This window comes from Zeus faber, assembly GCF_960531495.2.
Source record: "Zeus faber genome assembly, chromosome: 7".
Lineage (NCBI taxonomy): Eukaryota > Metazoa > Chordata > Actinopteri > Zeiformes > Zeidae > Zeus > Zeus faber.
The window spans coordinates 7,898,594-7,915,122 of NC_137203.1; the positions used below are offsets into that span (position 1 = coordinate 7,898,594).

Sequence of the window (16,529 nt, forward strand, 5' to 3'; positions counted from 1 at the left end):
CTGAGAGTTCTGGGCGACCCGCTCTACCTCCTGAGCTACTACCTACTGCCCTAATTCATTGGAAATGTTATAAAACTTTTACTTGATCATACAACTCCATTTATCTTCGCTGTGATAAGGTGTTCCACGACATTGCCTACAAGGCCAAGGACCGACAGGACCTGTTGGCCGGCATCGATGAGTTCCTGGATGAAGTGATTGTGCTGCCCCCTGGAGAGTGGGACCCTGCCATCCGGATAGAACCTCCAAAATCCCTGCCCTCCTCCGACAAAAGGTGTGTTAACTCATGCCTCCATGGTAATGGGGGGGGGGGGGTCCTTTTTCTACTGAAAGGTTCTAAACCCGACCAGGGAGGAGGGGAGCGGTGTAACCAAAGGAAATCTGCACGTATATTTTGATGTCTTCATGGGTGAATTTTTAACATGGTTTTTTTTCAATACATGTTTTTGGGGGTAAACTGAGGAGGTAACAGAAAAGTCAAAAGTTGTCTGCAGTGCCGTTTTCAAGTACATACCTCCATCAAAAAAAGATTGAACCTTCGGCCGCCGTTCGTGCGGACGGGGTTCCAACCTCAGGGGACGATGCTCCTTCCTTGGCCTCCGTCACACAGTCTGAGATAAGATGACACTTTATTCATTCCCGGGCGAGAAATTCAGCTTACAAACCAAAATCAGCATGGAGCTAACCTGCCACGACCGAGGAAAACATCGATCATGCATGAAGTGGTGATTAAAGACAGCCTGTGCCTGGTTTGAGAACATTTCTACCGAGCTGTGAAGTCAGCCTTCTCACCGACTCCCTTGAAAGTGTTGTGCAGCCTTCCCTGCTCCACCACCTTCAGCTGGAGACCAAAAGCAAAGATTGTTTTGTTAAAGTCACAAAACGATTTTTTCAGTTTTGGCAGTTTCCAATCTTAATTACATTCCTGGACAAATCTTCTACAGGAAGGACCAACACTGATATACCGGGCAGCCTATGGTCGAATTCATTATTAATTAACCATTTTAATTGTTTGTGGTCTATGGTAGCCATAATAAAATAATAATAATAATTAACTTTGTGTGTGTCATCCATCAGGGATGTTTGTATACTCCACTAGGCCATAATAAAACATTGATCTCTTGTTTGGAACATTGCACTGTGACAGCTGGGATGGCCCCGTTCCCCTGTCCGAAATAAGCTAGAGATAAAGAGATTGAAATATTTGACCTGCAAAAAAAATAAATAAATAGAAATTTGGGGTTTTTTTTTTTCGTTTTGTTTTTTTTACGTGATAAACAATCGTATGTTTATGGTTTTTAAAAAGCAAAGTGTGTCTGACTGAAGAAAGTGTGTTTTCATGTCTGTTTTCAGAAAAAACATGTATGCAGGAGGGGAGAACTCGCAGATGAACGGAGACATGCCTCACGACGAAGGACACGGGGGAGGAGGACACGCTGTAGGAGAGGAGCTGACCAAGACGGGAAAGTAGGAAGAACCTCTTTTAGACTGAGGGACGATCCCCCTAGAATGCGCCTTTTATTTAATTTTTTTTCTAACCAAAATCTGTGTTGGCTTAACGTTCCTAATTCAATGACTTTTTCCCACATTTGGGATGAGGCCGACAGAAGAATGCACTCGGTGAAACACTTATGTTTGCGTTTTTCGGTAAAAAAAAACACTGTTTTCTTCAAATGTTTCACTTTCTTTTCCTCCCACACACAGTGTATGAAATATTTTCTATTCAAGGCCGGTCGCTGTATAAGACCTTGTCATTTCTGTAACCTCATACGGCTTTGTGACATGGAGATGGTTTTAAATTTTGTTCTTGTTATTCACATACGGTAATGACCAAATTGCGTCAGATGACCCGTAGTTCATCGTTAACTGGTCAGAACTTCAAATTAGTAGGAATAGATAAGCCTAAATAACTTTTTATAGTTATTTATATACTTATAGATAACTATACAATGTATAATGAAAAATATCATATCTTTCTTTGGTAAAAACAGAGCACATTTAGGAATAATCGCCCTAAGTTTAACCACCCTAACCCTAAGTTTATGAGTAGCACTTGATATCTTGTGTCAGAAACACAAAAAACAAAGATTATTTCATCAAATCACGCTGGTGGAAGTGGTTGTTTTGACTGGGCTCATATCTGACCCCCAAAAATGTCACCACATGAAGATTGACATAGAACAAGGAAATGGAAACCTTGATGTGGGTTTATTCAGAGCAGCTCCATTGACAAAGTCAGTCCAGAAATATTGGGAGGATTAAATAGACTTTAAAGATGAGTTAATATTCCATAACCTTGCACCGTATCGTCTCACGTACTGTTTTACAACCTGTTTCCTCCCAGGCTTTGCGGTGGCCTCATACTTGACATCAAGAGAAAAATCCCGTTCTTCATCAGCGATTTCACCGACGCGTTCCACATCCAATCGCTGTCGGCCATCTTGTTTATTTACTTGGGCACAGTGACGAACGCCATCACCTTCGGGGGTCTGCTGGGGGACGCCACGGAAAACATGCAGGTCAGAGGGAGGGAGCGTTGTGCAGTTTGTTTTGTTATGGAGGTTATGAAGCTCCATTGACTGGACTGGGAGACTCTAAGACTAGGAGACTGACTGTTGGACCGGGAAACTGACTGACTGTTGGACCGGGAGGCTGACTGACTGTTGGACCGGGAAACTGACTGACTGTTGGACCGGGAGGCTGACTGACTGTTGGACCGGGAAACTGACTGACTGTTGGACCGGGAGGCTGACTGACTGTTGGACCGGGAGGCTGACTGACTGTTGGACCGGGAGGCTGACTGTTGTGCTCTAAACAGGGTGTGCTGGAGAGCTTCCTGGGCACAGCCATCTCTGGCGGGGTGTTCTGTCTGCTGGGCGGCCAGCCCCTCACCATCCTCAGCAGCACGGGTCCGGTCCTGGTGTTTGAACGGCTGCTCTTCAACTTCAGCAGGTGCTGCTCCATCTTCAGTCGGCATTGCTTTTATTTCTTCAGTAAACTCATTCGTCCGCGGTGGAAGACGTACCTACTCGGAGCTTTTCACTTAAGTGAAAAGACACAGATGACTCCTCTAGAAAAAGTACCATGTTGACAATTCTACTCGAGTAAAAGTATGCCAGTACTTTCTGTGATTAAAGTGTATAAAAGCACACTGATATCCAGTGCCCTGATATAACAGAGCCTATATGCCTGTTGAGGTTAATATCAAAACACCCCAGCAAAGAGAGGCTCTCGTGCTGCCTAGACTCCTAAAAAGATGAAATGGGGTTCACGCCCCCCGATCCCCGTAAGGTCCGACCCCGTTTGAAACCCCGCTTCAATGTTCCTTTTAGATGTTTGTTTGGGATAAAGATTTATTTTCCAAATGATCCTTCAAATGTCTTAACAGAACACAAATAACTACAACTATATGTAATATCTCGGTTTGTTTACTTCGTTCCCCAAGAGATAATGCCTTTGACTACCTGGAGTTCCGCCTGTGGATCGGCCTGTGGTCGGCCTTCTTCTGCCTGGTGCTGGTGGCCACCGACGCCAGCTTCCTGGTGCAGTACTTCACGCGCTTCACCGAGGAAGGCTTCTCCTGTCTCATCAGCTTCATTTTCATATACGATGCCTTCAAGAAGATGCTCAAGCTCGCCCACCATTTCCCCATCAACTCGGACTTCAGGGAGGACTACGTCACGCAGTACGACTGCCTCTGCATGGCTCCCACAGTGCTGGGTAAGATCCGGCGTCCGGTCCGACGCTGGACGCGGCGTCAAGCCGTTGGCTCCCCGCGGAGAGACCGCCTGGCGTGGGCGCCGCTCAGTGTGTTAACCCTGTCGACACTGACGTTTCCAAGCGCTTACAAGCAGAATACACCTTTGGCGAGCAGCAGTAGTGCCGCCCTCAAAAATGAAACCGGAAAATGTGAAATATCTTAAATTGCATTGGTTGTAATCACTCACCAAACAGCCATCTTAAATGAGTTTGTGCTGTATAAGTTGAATTTATTTACATTATTTAGAAAACCTGTATTTAGGTTCAACACTCTGCAGCTTTAAGGCAGCCATGTGCATTTTTGATGTATTTGTTTGATTTATTCTTTATCAGCAAGGCCGATTGGGATGCGGCATCCATTACATCATTCACAACATCTAATAATATTAACATACTATTACATTTAGTATACTAGGTTAGTATGTGAGCATTTTGAGTGTCGCTAACCATAGTATGCATCAGTAGTAGTAGTAGTATGTGGAAAAGGATGGAACAAATAAGTGGAATTATCAGATGAAGCTCTTTGCTCAGTCTGCCTCTACGTCTCTAAAGAGCACGGACAATTTTAAACGTGGCATTTCTTCTTTCTTCCTCCGTTTAATTATCAGCAGCAGTGGAATGAGTCGGAGGGCTCTTGCAAATTGAGAGGATCCTATCGAACAGAGGATTACAGCCGTAATCTTTTGACTTTTAAGCAAATAATCAACCGGGGGAGAGGGGCGCTGCAGCTCATACCTTGGGGCACTGCCAGCGTGGTTCCAGTTCCGTTGCTGCAGAATCTATTAATACAGAGTTGTGGACTGTTGCGGGAACCTGAAAGGGGGTCACTGCCGGTGCTGTTTTAGGGCGTTGTTTACCCTACTGACGGGGGGATGGGAAGAGGGAGAAGGGCATCCAAGAATCACTGTTAATCCCCTGCTGCTTTGGAAATATCATACGCACACACGCGCACACGCATACGCGTGTGCGCGCACACACACACAAAAACACACTTTGTCTTGGTCATCGTGAAACACACTAGGTTGTCATGCACAGGCACCCAACATGGCTCCCCTGACCCTATTACTTCTAACAGCACAAAGTGTATATACACAGGTGCACACACACACACACACACACACACACACACACACACACACACACACACACAGAGTGCACATGAGGGTGGGGGCAGCAGATGTTGATTAGTGATGAGTCAGATCCCAGGGGCAGGAAACCACTGAGCTCAGGGTCTTTAAAGATTCATTCCCTGGAAGCCGTCGGCGGCCTCACACGACGAGTACAGAGTCTGACACATCGCAGCAAAAGGCGCTTGTGTAACACCTCCGATCTCGCCGTCGCGCCCGACGTGCGACTGTGCGCGCGTGGAGGTGTACGCCGCGTCGTTTTATTGGATCAGCGTCGCCCGTTGGCAGCGATCTACATCACGGCGGCGGCACCGCTGTCCCGTTGGAGTGTCACGCCAGCATCTGGACAATGGGATTACTCGGTGTTCACGATCGCTTTTGAGGTTTAATTGTCAAAAAAAAAAAAAAAAAAAAAAAAAAAATCACCTGTTGAGTCTCGTGTGCCCAGAAATGAGTTCATTGTTGTTTTGTTTTTTCTTGTTTCTTTTTGTTTGTTTGTTTTCTTTTTTGTTTTTTTAAATATTTTGCAGAGAACAGTACAGACGTCATGGGTGACGCTCTGGACAGCTCTTCAGTCTGGCTGTGGAACAACACTGAGCTCGTAAGGGAATTACTTTTGAAATCCCTGCAGGAATATTGGACTCTTCCTCGTCCATTGTTATGTAAACGTTTTGTATCGTTTCTTTTTATATTTATGTCACATTTTGGCTTGAAAGCCCTCATTTTGTCCCTTATAGATATTTCTGTGCTGAAAACACAAATGACAGTTCCACTGCAATCATTGCAATCATTGGTCAATCGTGACACCCTGATGTTATAAGCTCCCATGTATGACTAAGTCTAAGCAGCCATGCTCACAGTGTTTCTTCTTCGTAGCCAATGAACGCCACGTGGTCGTCCCTCTCCAAGACGGACTGCGTGAAGTACGGGGGGGAGCTGGTGGGCAGTGCCTGCGAATTCGTCCCCGACATCACCCTCATGTCCTTCATCCTGTTCTTCGGCACCTACACCTGCTCCATGTGTCTGAAGAAGTTCAAGACCAGCCCCTTCTTTCCCACCACGGTGAGCTCCTGAAAGCTCGCGCCCTGCGGCGTCTCCGTCAAGGTCGGAACCCACCGGGCCTCCCTCCCCCACCCCCACCCTGCTGCGCTGGCCTCCTTGTCCATTAAAGTATAGCAGTTCCAGTGCAGAGGGAGCGTGAAAACACACAATGTACGCGGTAGAGAGGCCCAGAGTCTCTGGATCACACACATTGCATCAGGACTTTGCTTCAGACGAAAGAGGGCGTGACACGGCGTCCTTGCATTGCCTTTGCTCCAAGGATTCAGCGGATTTGACCCCGGTGTGGGATGCCTGCTGGGTTAAAATCACATCTACAGAGAATCAATGAATTGGCAGGCATCCCAACCCGGCCGTTAAAACCTTGTGAAATACGGACAGCGTTGGCGTTCAGTAACAAATCACAGACGGTAATTCTTGAAATCGGTGTCGTTGTCCAGGTGAGGAAGCTCATCAGTGACTTTGCCATCATCCTGGCCATTTTCATCTTCGTTGGCGTGGACATGTTGGTGGGAGTGGACACGCCCAAACTCATAGTGCCAAGTGAATTCAAGGTGAGACAGACGAGAACCTTGTTTTGTTTTTCACCACTACTAAAGACACTGGGTGCAGGAACAAAAACTGAGCACTTACATTAGGGTTTTAACGTTTAACCTTTAAATGGTGTTTTATCAAAGAGTTAGCACTAACCTTATACAAAGGAAGTGGTTTTCCGTTTTGTTATTTTTCTCGCTATTCTAACAGATTTATTTTTAATTGCTACTACTGATGCTTTTTATTTTCGTTTTATTTCTATTTTCCACAATGGTATTTTTTACCCATCTTTTAATTCTGTGAAGCACTTTGTAACCTCTGTTTTTATAAGTTAATAATTTTATAAATAGTTATTTTTATAACCCCCCCCCCCAGCCAACCAGTCCAATCCGGGGCTGGTTCGTGCCCCCGTTTGGGGGGAACCCCTGGTGGGTGTACCTGGCCTCGGCGCTGCCAGCCTTACTGGTCACCATCCTGCTCTTTATGGACCAGCAGATCACCGCTGTCATCGTCAACAGGAAGGAACACAAGCTCAAGGTGGGGAAAACAGTTTTTACATTATTAAAAACAAAAAAATACTTGTATATGTATATATATACACACACACACACACACACACATTTTGAGGGTGAGTGGACGATAGAATGACATGGAAAATGTACTGTAGAAGTTGTCTTGAGCCACACAGGTCTGGTTTTCAGTTTCTAGCGTTCCCTCCGTAGGGCTGTCACAATCACGAAAGCATTTTAGTTGGTGATGAATCGGCCTCATGAAGAAGAAAGAGCCATTAGTAGTTATATAGTATATATATAGTCATTTGACATTGTTTGGAATATATGGGGGAAAAAAACGAAAAAAAAATCCTCAAATGACATTTCTCACATTGGTTTAAAATTCCATTTAAATTTGATTGTAGAATTTTTTTATTAATTTTTTATTTTTTGTAGAATCTTAAAAGAAAATTTTACAAAACTATCACAATTAGAGGTGAAATAATTGCAACCAGGTGATTATGTAATAACTGTCAATCTATCCATCTGTTATTTGTATTCAATGTTTTCTTGTTTCGTCCCTGTCTCACTCTGTGCGGTCGGCCGGGCCTGAAATGCCAGTTGTGTTAAATGTCATAGCTGTATTTTTAATACTGTTTTGCAGCAGTCGGGAGTGTGATCCCCGGTGTCCGCTGTGAAGCACAGATGGGACGTTTGGCTTCAAATCAGTCACGCGATCCCTGAATTTGGCCACAAATTGCGACGCTGCGGCACGATGCAGAATTAGTCGTTATTACTCCGACTACGATGGCTCACTCTGGACTTGATGACTTTATTTAGTAAAGGAAGACAACTGTTAATTAATATGAATGTTTGTATTATAAATGTAATTATCATTCAGGATATTTGGAAATAGCCAAAACAAAACAGGAGTTAACTCCTAAGGCTTAAAATATTGGATAATAAACAGCAGTTGATATGATATGATCCTTTCTTGTGGTCTCTCTTGTTCTCCGTCTTTCTCGTTCTTCCTCCAATAGAGTCATTTCTCATATTTCTAAATGATGCTAATGTATATAAAAGGATGCATGGCACTAGAAGTGCACTAGAATGTACATCCAGCGTACAGCATTTAAATGTGTGGTTGCAAGAATGGGCTCCACATGCAAGATCTCACCTTTGAACCCTGTTTGGGAATCTCCATTGATGTTATAAGATCCAAGTTTGCATGGTTGGAAACCTTTGCAACGCGTTGTGTAAGAAAGTTAATCACATCAGAGAGTGACTTAATTTATTGTTAATAATAATGTCAACATGTTTTTTTGTTTTTTTTTATATATCATATCATGTGTGCATTGTAAGTTGCGGTGTTTTGTGTCCCTGACCCGGTCCTCTCCTCTCCTGGCAGAAAGGGGCGGGGTACCATCTGGACCTGTTCTGGGTGGCGGTGCTGCTGGTGGTGTGCTCCTTCATGGGCCTGCCGTGGTACGTGGCCGCCACCGTCATCTCCATCGCTCACATCGACAGTCTGAAGATGGAGACAGAGACGTCCGCCCCTGGAGAGCAGCCCAAGTTCCTGGGTGTGAGGTAGGCGTGGCGGGAACTAAGGGAGAATACCCAAATAGAAAAACGTGACACGTGTCAGATTTTAATGAATGATAGCAATAAAGTCATTTTTATTACTATGAGATATATAGATAGATAGATAGATAGTATTTTCTCTGGATTTTCTTATTTTTCTGACACACAGAAGAATATTAAACGTGTCTACAGGGGAAAATGGAATATATCGTTGTAAACCAAATGAACCAAACTGAGTCTAAACTGTTCGGTAAAAGTGGTGCATTGATCACGACGTGTCCGAGTCAGAACCGCTTTCGACGGTGAACACGTGGCACCGGGTCCGCCCCACTGCTTACTCCTTGTGTTATGTTGTCCGGTCTCTCGTGCCTCCATGTTGGTTTCAGGACGGATTTGAGTTTAGCGACGCGTTAAAACGGGCGTGAAGCTGCTGATACGTAAAGTGGAGCTTTGTTATGTGTCAGACACAAAGTGATTATTGGTTTATAAAAAAAAAAAAAAGCCTTTCTCTGCGGCCGTAGAAGGATGTTTTGGAGCCGCCTCAGGCTGCAGCTGTAAGCTGAACCAACAAACTGCAGCGGACCGATGCGTGTTGACGCCGGCGGCCGCGTGAACTTCCGACTTGCGCAGCTGTTTTCTCTGTTTTTGGTCAAACTGCCTCAACGTTTGCAAAATAGAAGACGCTCTCAGTGTTTATTTTTTATTATTTTTATATCTTAACACGCACGCGCGCACACACATTAAAAAAAAAAAAAAAAAAATTGTTATTCTCAACTTGTTTTTGTGTGATGGCCTGAGAAAAAGATGAGAAGGATCGTCCCTTGTTTGTGGGAGGTTTCTTAACTGTTTTTTTGCCTAAAAGGGAAAAACCATACACCCCCTTTCCAATATGATGTAATATTTCAAGTAATATTGTCCACCATGTTTGTTTTGTTCCACTGTGTGTCGCAGAGAGCAGAGGCTCACTGGTGTGATCGTGTTCATGCTGACGGGACTTTCTGTCTTCATGTCGCCCATTCTCAAGGTGAACACGTCTCCTTGAAACAAACCTCGAGCTCGTGACGTGGATGCTACCGCAGTGATATATAATGCATATGACCTCAATTTATAATAATATAATATGCAGATCTTCTAACGCTGCAATGTTTGTGTGAATGTTTTCCCCAGTTCATTCCCATGCCTGTGTTGTACGGGGTTTTCCTCTACATGGGCGTGGCCTCTCTCAACGGAGTGCAGGTAAGGTTACTCCAGAGTGGACGTTGTAATAAAAACGCGCTAATATATGAATGCAACCCATCAACAACATGAAATTAGTGAAGCTGTACATAGAAGGGCTTACTGTCAGGCATGAATTAATGTTTTTGTTTTAATTAATCACTGGCCTTTTGGGATCAAATGAGGAGCAAATGAAGTTGTAAATAACCTTTTATGATTCCTACACCTAAACACCTAACTTTTAACAGTGTGCACCAATAAAAACAATTTATCAATATGAACAATTGCGACGTGAAAAGGTTGAGAATAAGCAAGGTTTCAGAAATAGCAGCAACGCAGACAAAATATTTCAAAGTAATTGGGCTTATTGGAGTTATTTTTTTTTGTTTTTGTTTTTTTACAATGCACTGATACTTCTATTCATTTTCAGAATCGCTCTTAAAAATGTCAATGTCTCTGCGCAAAATTATTCTCTCCCCGTACGTAGTTCATGGATCGTCTGAAGCTGCTCCTGATGCCGGCCAAGCACCAGCCGGACCTGGTGTACCTGCGTCACGTTCCCCTCAGGAAGGTCCACCTCTTCACCTCCATCCAGGTTCTGTGCCTGGCCCTGCTCTGGATCCTCAAGTCCACGGTGGCGGCCATCATCTTCCCTGTCATGGTAAAGGAACACGGGCCGATGCCTTGTGCTGCAGATATCGTTTATGCCGGGGCGGTTTATGATATGTTTCACATTATATTTCACAAGCTGTGACGTCGCCCACCCCCACCCCCACCCCCGTGACTCCGAATTGCCCCAAAATAGTGTCATTTGTTTTTTGCTGATTCGTGCACTTAAAAGAAACCCATTGTCTTTCTTATTCTTCACATGTGAGATATGACCTTTTCAATAAACAACCTGTGTGACTCACTCTCGGTGTGCACGCTGCTTGGGCGGAGAGTGAAGTCACGTTAAATTTCTGAGTTGCCGGGGGGAAGCGAGTGATGCTCGTAAAACACAGTGCCAAGTACGTCAAAAACCACACCGGCACGGATGGTAGTGGTTTCGGCGACAAACGTTGCACAAGCGACTGGCAATATGTCAATCGACGTTTTGTTCACACGGGGTTCCAAACCTCACCGAGGCGCTCCTGATTTTATTCGGAGGAAATCCGGCGCAACATGGAGGTAAACACTGTGGGGAGCTTTTTTTTTTTTTTCTTTCAGGCCGTTTTTCCTGTGGATGATCTTTCACCATCGCTTGCTTGGTTAGTTTTTGTCAGCGGTAGTGTAACAGTGACATTGGTCCGTGCTCCGTGTGCCACAGTGTGTGAGTCTTAAGGCTGCATGGCTCCAGGACAAGGACCAGCGCGGTGGTAATGAATCACCCCGACACGACCAGACTCCACCGATCATAGCTCCACTTATGTACCCTGACAAGTTATTAAATATTAACGGCTCAGTTGCTGATGTCGGGGCTGCATTTAGGACGCTAGTTGTGTTCCTCACAATATGTATTGTTTTAGTACAATAAGGCTTCATTACTGCTGTTCTAATTTGTGGTGGGATTGTAGAGCAGTTGCTCTGTCTCTAAGTACAAGTACATTGTAGTTGTACTTGAGTATCCGGGTCAAACATGGGGAAAGTTTGTCAGATATTAACCAGGTTCTCTTCAAGAGGGCGGCACTTGATGTTCATCTTGGCGTCGTTGTTGATGAACTCGTGATGCGCGTAAAATTATTTGGAATAAAAATGAATCATACGTGCAATTTATTTATTTATTTATTTTTAACCGCATTAGGTGCCAAACACGCAGACTGCGCTCCACCGGCTCCCGAAAGACGGAACACCCCGTCTCACCATCTCTCCTGCATGTCTCACACAAACATACATGTGCACACTTATGTTTTGTGCAGATTACGGGAATTGGGGAGGGGGGCGGGGGTTGCTATTGTCATAAAGCTGCAGGGATCTGGCACACCGGGGAAAGTACTTCAGAATGGATTTGGGATTGCACTGATTGGAAAGATAATCCCCCTCCCGTGTGCGTTTTCTGGGCTTTGCCGTTTCAGATTCTTGCGCTGGTGGCCGTCAGGAAAGCCATGGACTACATGTTCTCGCAGAAAGAGCTTAGCTTCCTGGACGACATCATCCCGGAGAAGGACAAGAAGAAGAAGGAGGACGAGAAGAAGAACAAGAACAAGAAGCGCGGCAGCATAGACAGCGACGTAGAAGACGTAAGATTTCTGTCCGGGGCGACAAGGCCCCCGCGTCCCGTGCAGTAACTGCGCGCTCCCCTGGCCATAGCGCACGTTTTTAGATTTTTAATGTTTTCGGCATCCTACGGTGAAGGAACCTGCCCCACTGTCAAATATAGTAACACCGATCTCCGTCAAAAGGGACATAGTTTTGCATCCGTTAAAGCTGTGGCACGTCCACATTTTCAAATGGATTTAGTGAATACAAAATACACCAGAATGAAGTGCCTTTTTTTTTTTTTCAAATGATTAAAGTTTAGAATTAAATACCTTTTGACGCAAATGGGCTGAAAAGACGCCAAAACTAAATTTCCCACCGGTGGGGTCCCTTAAGAGATGTTTCAATACGTGGATATTGCTCCGTCCAGTGAAAGTTGATTGATAACTTCTCTCTTACAGTCGTGCCTTGCTTCACGTCCACACTGCACCACCTCAGAGCCTTCCTCCCGCTGTGGAGGTTCCGTCCCCTGTGCCTTAATATTGTGAATTTCAACGCGTGTTTCATCCACTTTGAGTGCGTTTTCCGTTTTGAACACCGTACCAGATGAGGATCTCGCCCAGCTAACTTCGCTCGGTTGCCTTTTTAGGAAAACGCATTTCGTTGGAGTCTCCTTTTCCTTGATGGGATGTCTCCCTAAAGCCAGCCACGAAGAGATGAGCCGCTTAGAACTGTGTGTTTTTGTGCATGATGCGGTGACTGGTGATATTGATGAGCGGTCTTGCCCCCATGTTCCCAAACTGGGGGCCCCTGAGGGTCCACAGAGAAATGACAGGGGGTCTGCAGTAGTTTTATTTCTTTAGTGTTTGACGGATATATAAACTCATCCTAACTAACAAAGTGCATTTAATTTTGTTCAAGATAAATGTTATATTTCTCCAATTCCAGTTTGTTATTAAATAAACTAATTTAATAATTATCGAATTATTAATAATCTGGCCCTGTTGCCATTAAAAAAAAAAGTATAATAATATATAAATATTTATTTATTATTATAAATATAAATTAATAAAAAATAAATTGGGAACTCCTGGCCTACACGCTTGTATTTCCTGCTTCAGGATGTGTTTTACTTTCTGTCTCTCAAACAGTCTGACTACCCTTACAATGAGAATGTCCCCAGCATTAAAATCCCAATGGACATCATGGAGCAGGAGCCCTTCCTGGGCGATGGGGCCTCCGACAGTGAGTAAACCCAAACTGCCTGGCGCGGTGGTGGAGGGACCACGGGCGTCTTCTCCCACTTTCTCTTCATCTCCTCCATTTTCTGTTTCACCTCTTTTGCCCTGGGTCCTTAAAGGTCATGTTGGCCACTTTTTCAGCCCAGGCCTTGAGGTTCCCATGATTTATAACTGTTCATTGCTTTACAACGAGAAACTCACCACTCTGCTGCAGCTGTGCACGGTGCTTAGGTTCAGTCCAAACGTCTAAGCCTTCAAACATTCTCCTTTTTGAAAATGGGAAAATCGCAAGACAGTCGGCCTTAATATTAGGACAATAAAAACGGTTGCAAACCGTCGATTCTATCAGCATTTTCAAACGTCGGCAAATCAGCACTTTTGGCTTACGTAAGAGACGAGAAACAGGAAGTGCGTGTTGTCAACAGCCTAATATACACTTTAAATGAAATGAGTAGTTTTTAAATAAAATGTGATATTACTTCAAAATATGAACAAAAAAAAAATAATATATATATATATATATATATATATATATATATATATATATATATATATATATATAATGTGACACGTGACTATAAGGTGAGATTCCCGTTTTTGAAATGCCCGAAAACTTGACCCCGTTGGACTGTATTTAAACACCGCTGCAGCAGAGCCAGAACCTTCCCAGCCGTAAAACGTGCGCCACGAACGGTTCTGAATGATGGGAATCGAACCGTTGGAACGGCCCGCCTCCTTTGACTCAACAGCTGCTTTCCTTTTCCACCGAAGGGAAACGTTACAACCCGTTTCTCTGACTCGCGCCTTGCTTTCCCCCCGCATGGAATTAACTTATTTTTCCCCCTTTTTTGTTTCTTCGTAACATGTAGGTCGCTGCCGTTTGAAAGAATGCATGTCATCTAGTTCGTCATTTCTTTGGCTTTTTGTTTTGTTTTTGCATGGCTTACTCTAAACTTTTTAATTTTCCACCCCCTTCAGCTGTGACCCTGCAACTGTTTGGGTTTGTCGATGCGACTCTGAACAAATGAACAAGTTAAATCTGTTGGAGGCACTGTGCGGTCGGCTGATCCCAGGACACACTTTTAATTAGGAAGGAATTTTGTAATTAATTGGTGATTATCTTATGTAATAAGTTGGAGGCAAACTGTGAAGTATTTTCCCTCTCTGTTTCGGTCGGCGTTTACTTGAATATTAACTCCGCCTCCCCCACCGACTCCCGCCCCGCCGAAAACAAACTAAAAAAAATTACCATGCACGCGACTTTCCGTCCGGTGTCGGAGCCGCCGCCGGCAGGAAGCGGCCGCGCCCGCGCTCTGCTTTCACAACGAACCCCGGCTGCTGCTGCGGCTTCCTTCGGCTTGAGCAAACTTGATTTATGAGCCACGTCCGGCATGAGCCACGCAACTCGGCCCCTCGACGCCTCACTGCGTGATCCCAGTGATCCCAGACATTTTCATCACGAGGGGTTTGATTCCATTAACTTTGCGGGGTTGTGCCGATCGAAGGCGGAGGTGGGTCGGGTCGGCTCGGCCGCGGTTCATCTCGGTCTGAATGTAATTTTTTTTTTTTTTCTGTCCGCAGGAGAGAAGTCTCAGTCCTTCCTTGACAGACACACATCGTGCTGAGCAGCTGCGGTACTACAAGACCAAAAGTCTGTCCAGGTGAGCTCCGTCCCCGGAGATCCGCCCACGGGCAGGGGGGGGGGGCGAGGAGTTGGCGGAGGCAGGTTTTTGTGAATTTGAGCGTGTTTATCGGAGCTGCGCACGCGTCGCCGTGCGATTTAAACCCGATCATGCATTGGGGCCGTCTTTTTAATTTTATATGCCACAGCTGGGTTTTATGTTTGGTTGAAAGAATCCCAAGTCCTCCGCGCTCGGTGACTGACTTTTGCAGGAAACACCTTGGGCTATATTTGGTTCAGCTTTTACTCGAGGGGCTCGATTTGCAGGCGAGAAAGAGCGAAAGCCATGTTCATTTCAGTCAGGTCAAGGTCGGTTGATCAGCGTGGCTAACTGGGGAGAGGGCGGCGGGTTTGTTTACATAAATGGCTCCTCAAACACATTCCTATGGATTTGGAACACGCTGCCGTATACTGTAAAGCTGTCCTTGGAGGGCACGGGGCGACGGCGACCTCAAGTAGGTTTCGCCCAAGCGGTCGATGCCACTTGATAAATTACTTTTGTGATTAAAAAAACAGCTGAGCGCTTCACCTGCTGCGCTGTACGGTGATCGGGTTTTTCCCAAGACCGCTGGTACGAGCTCGAGGGGCGACAACCATTCTGAGAGGAAGAGCGAGGATGATGAGGAGGAGGAGGCGGCGCACGTTTTTTGGTTGAATATTTAGGGCAGTTGTTATCGGGCAAAGGAGGAGATTAGGTCCACAGCCTCTGATGACGACCAGGACGCGTGGATTTTGTCTCCGCATCGCTCCATCTGCTCGGCGACCGTGGTATCGATGGCGACCGCAGGCCCAGAACGGATTAGTGTGGGGGAAGCCTACGACGCACCAACGTGCACGGAGAGAGGGCTTGAAACTCCTGACAGAAAACCGTTAAAAGATAACCCTTTGTTAAGCCTCGGGGCAGTAGCCAATACTCGCTGGAGTGAGGAGGCTTTGCCTCGGTCGGCGCAAAGAGACTAAAAACTGAAAGATGTCATGGAACGTCGTCATTGAAGTCCAATCTGATTTGACTTGTTTGGCAGTGACCGTGCTACAGGTTTGGCCATCATGTGTAGGTTGCTCACATTGCTGATTTGGAGCAAGTCAAAAAGAAGTGACTGCATCAAAGGAGGAGTCAAGGCACAAACGGGAGGTTGTTTTACTGAACGCTCTTGGAAGAGAACAAAGGGTCGGGTATTTAAAGTCACGTCATACAAACGATATCCAACCCACAATAATAAAAACGGTGATCTGTCGAAATGCTTTTGTCTGCGTTGGGGGGGGGGGGGGGGGGGGAGTGTGTGAAAAGGGTGGTTGATCATGTAAATAGTCTCCCACCCCTCGTGTCCCCCCGACTGGACCAACGTTCAGTGGCACGCCCACCGCTGTCCCCAAGACCCTCCAAGGCCTTGAGGGAGCGCCGACTCTCCGGTTGTCGCTGACCGTGCCCTTAAATCACGACGCATATCTGTACCGTGCGTACGAGCTGAACGTCCTAAAAGCTTCCGTGGACCTTGTGTTGCAGCCCCGAGATGAGTCCCCTGAAACCTGTGCCTCAGATTAGGATCGACATGGATCCGGACGACGACGACGACGACGATGACAACGGTAGCGGCGGCGGCGACGACGACAACGGATTCTACTGGAAGAGTCAAGGCTCCGAAACGTCTCTGTAAACTTTACTCCG

General features: G+C 45.6%; 1 protein-coding gene across 1 annotated transcript in view; it reads left to right on the forward strand.

The window, feature by feature from the left end:
* slc4a4a (solute carrier family 4 member 4a) overlaps positions 1–14,807 on the forward strand; it is a gene marked incomplete at both ends in the record, with an annotated part of 50,326 nt that extends 35,519 nt beyond the window's left edge. The window contains 15 exons of the mRNA XM_080003706.1: positions 120–274; positions 1,354–1,467; positions 2,345–2,519; positions 2,819–2,952; positions 3,446–3,737; positions 5,763–5,948; positions 6,386–6,499; positions 6,855–7,016; positions 8,379–8,557; positions 9,503–9,575; positions 9,719–9,787; positions 10,254–10,427; positions 11,818–11,982; positions 13,093–13,186; positions 14,764–14,807. Of these exons, the coding sequence (XP_079859832.1) occupies positions 120–274; positions 1,354–1,467; positions 2,345–2,519; positions 2,819–2,952; positions 3,446–3,737; positions 5,763–5,948; positions 6,386–6,499; positions 6,855–7,016; positions 8,379–8,557; positions 9,503–9,575; positions 9,719–9,787; positions 10,254–10,427; positions 11,818–11,982; positions 13,093–13,186; positions 14,764–14,807 (2,130 nt within the window). The remainder of the gene's footprint in view (positions 1–119; positions 275–1,353; positions 1,468–2,344; positions 2,520–2,818; positions 2,953–3,445; positions 3,738–5,762; positions 5,949–6,385; positions 6,500–6,854; positions 7,017–8,378; positions 8,558–9,502; positions 9,576–9,718; positions 9,788–10,253; positions 10,428–11,817; positions 11,983–13,092; positions 13,187–14,763) is intronic.
* Between the last annotated feature and the right edge of the window lie 1,722 nt (positions 14,808–16,529).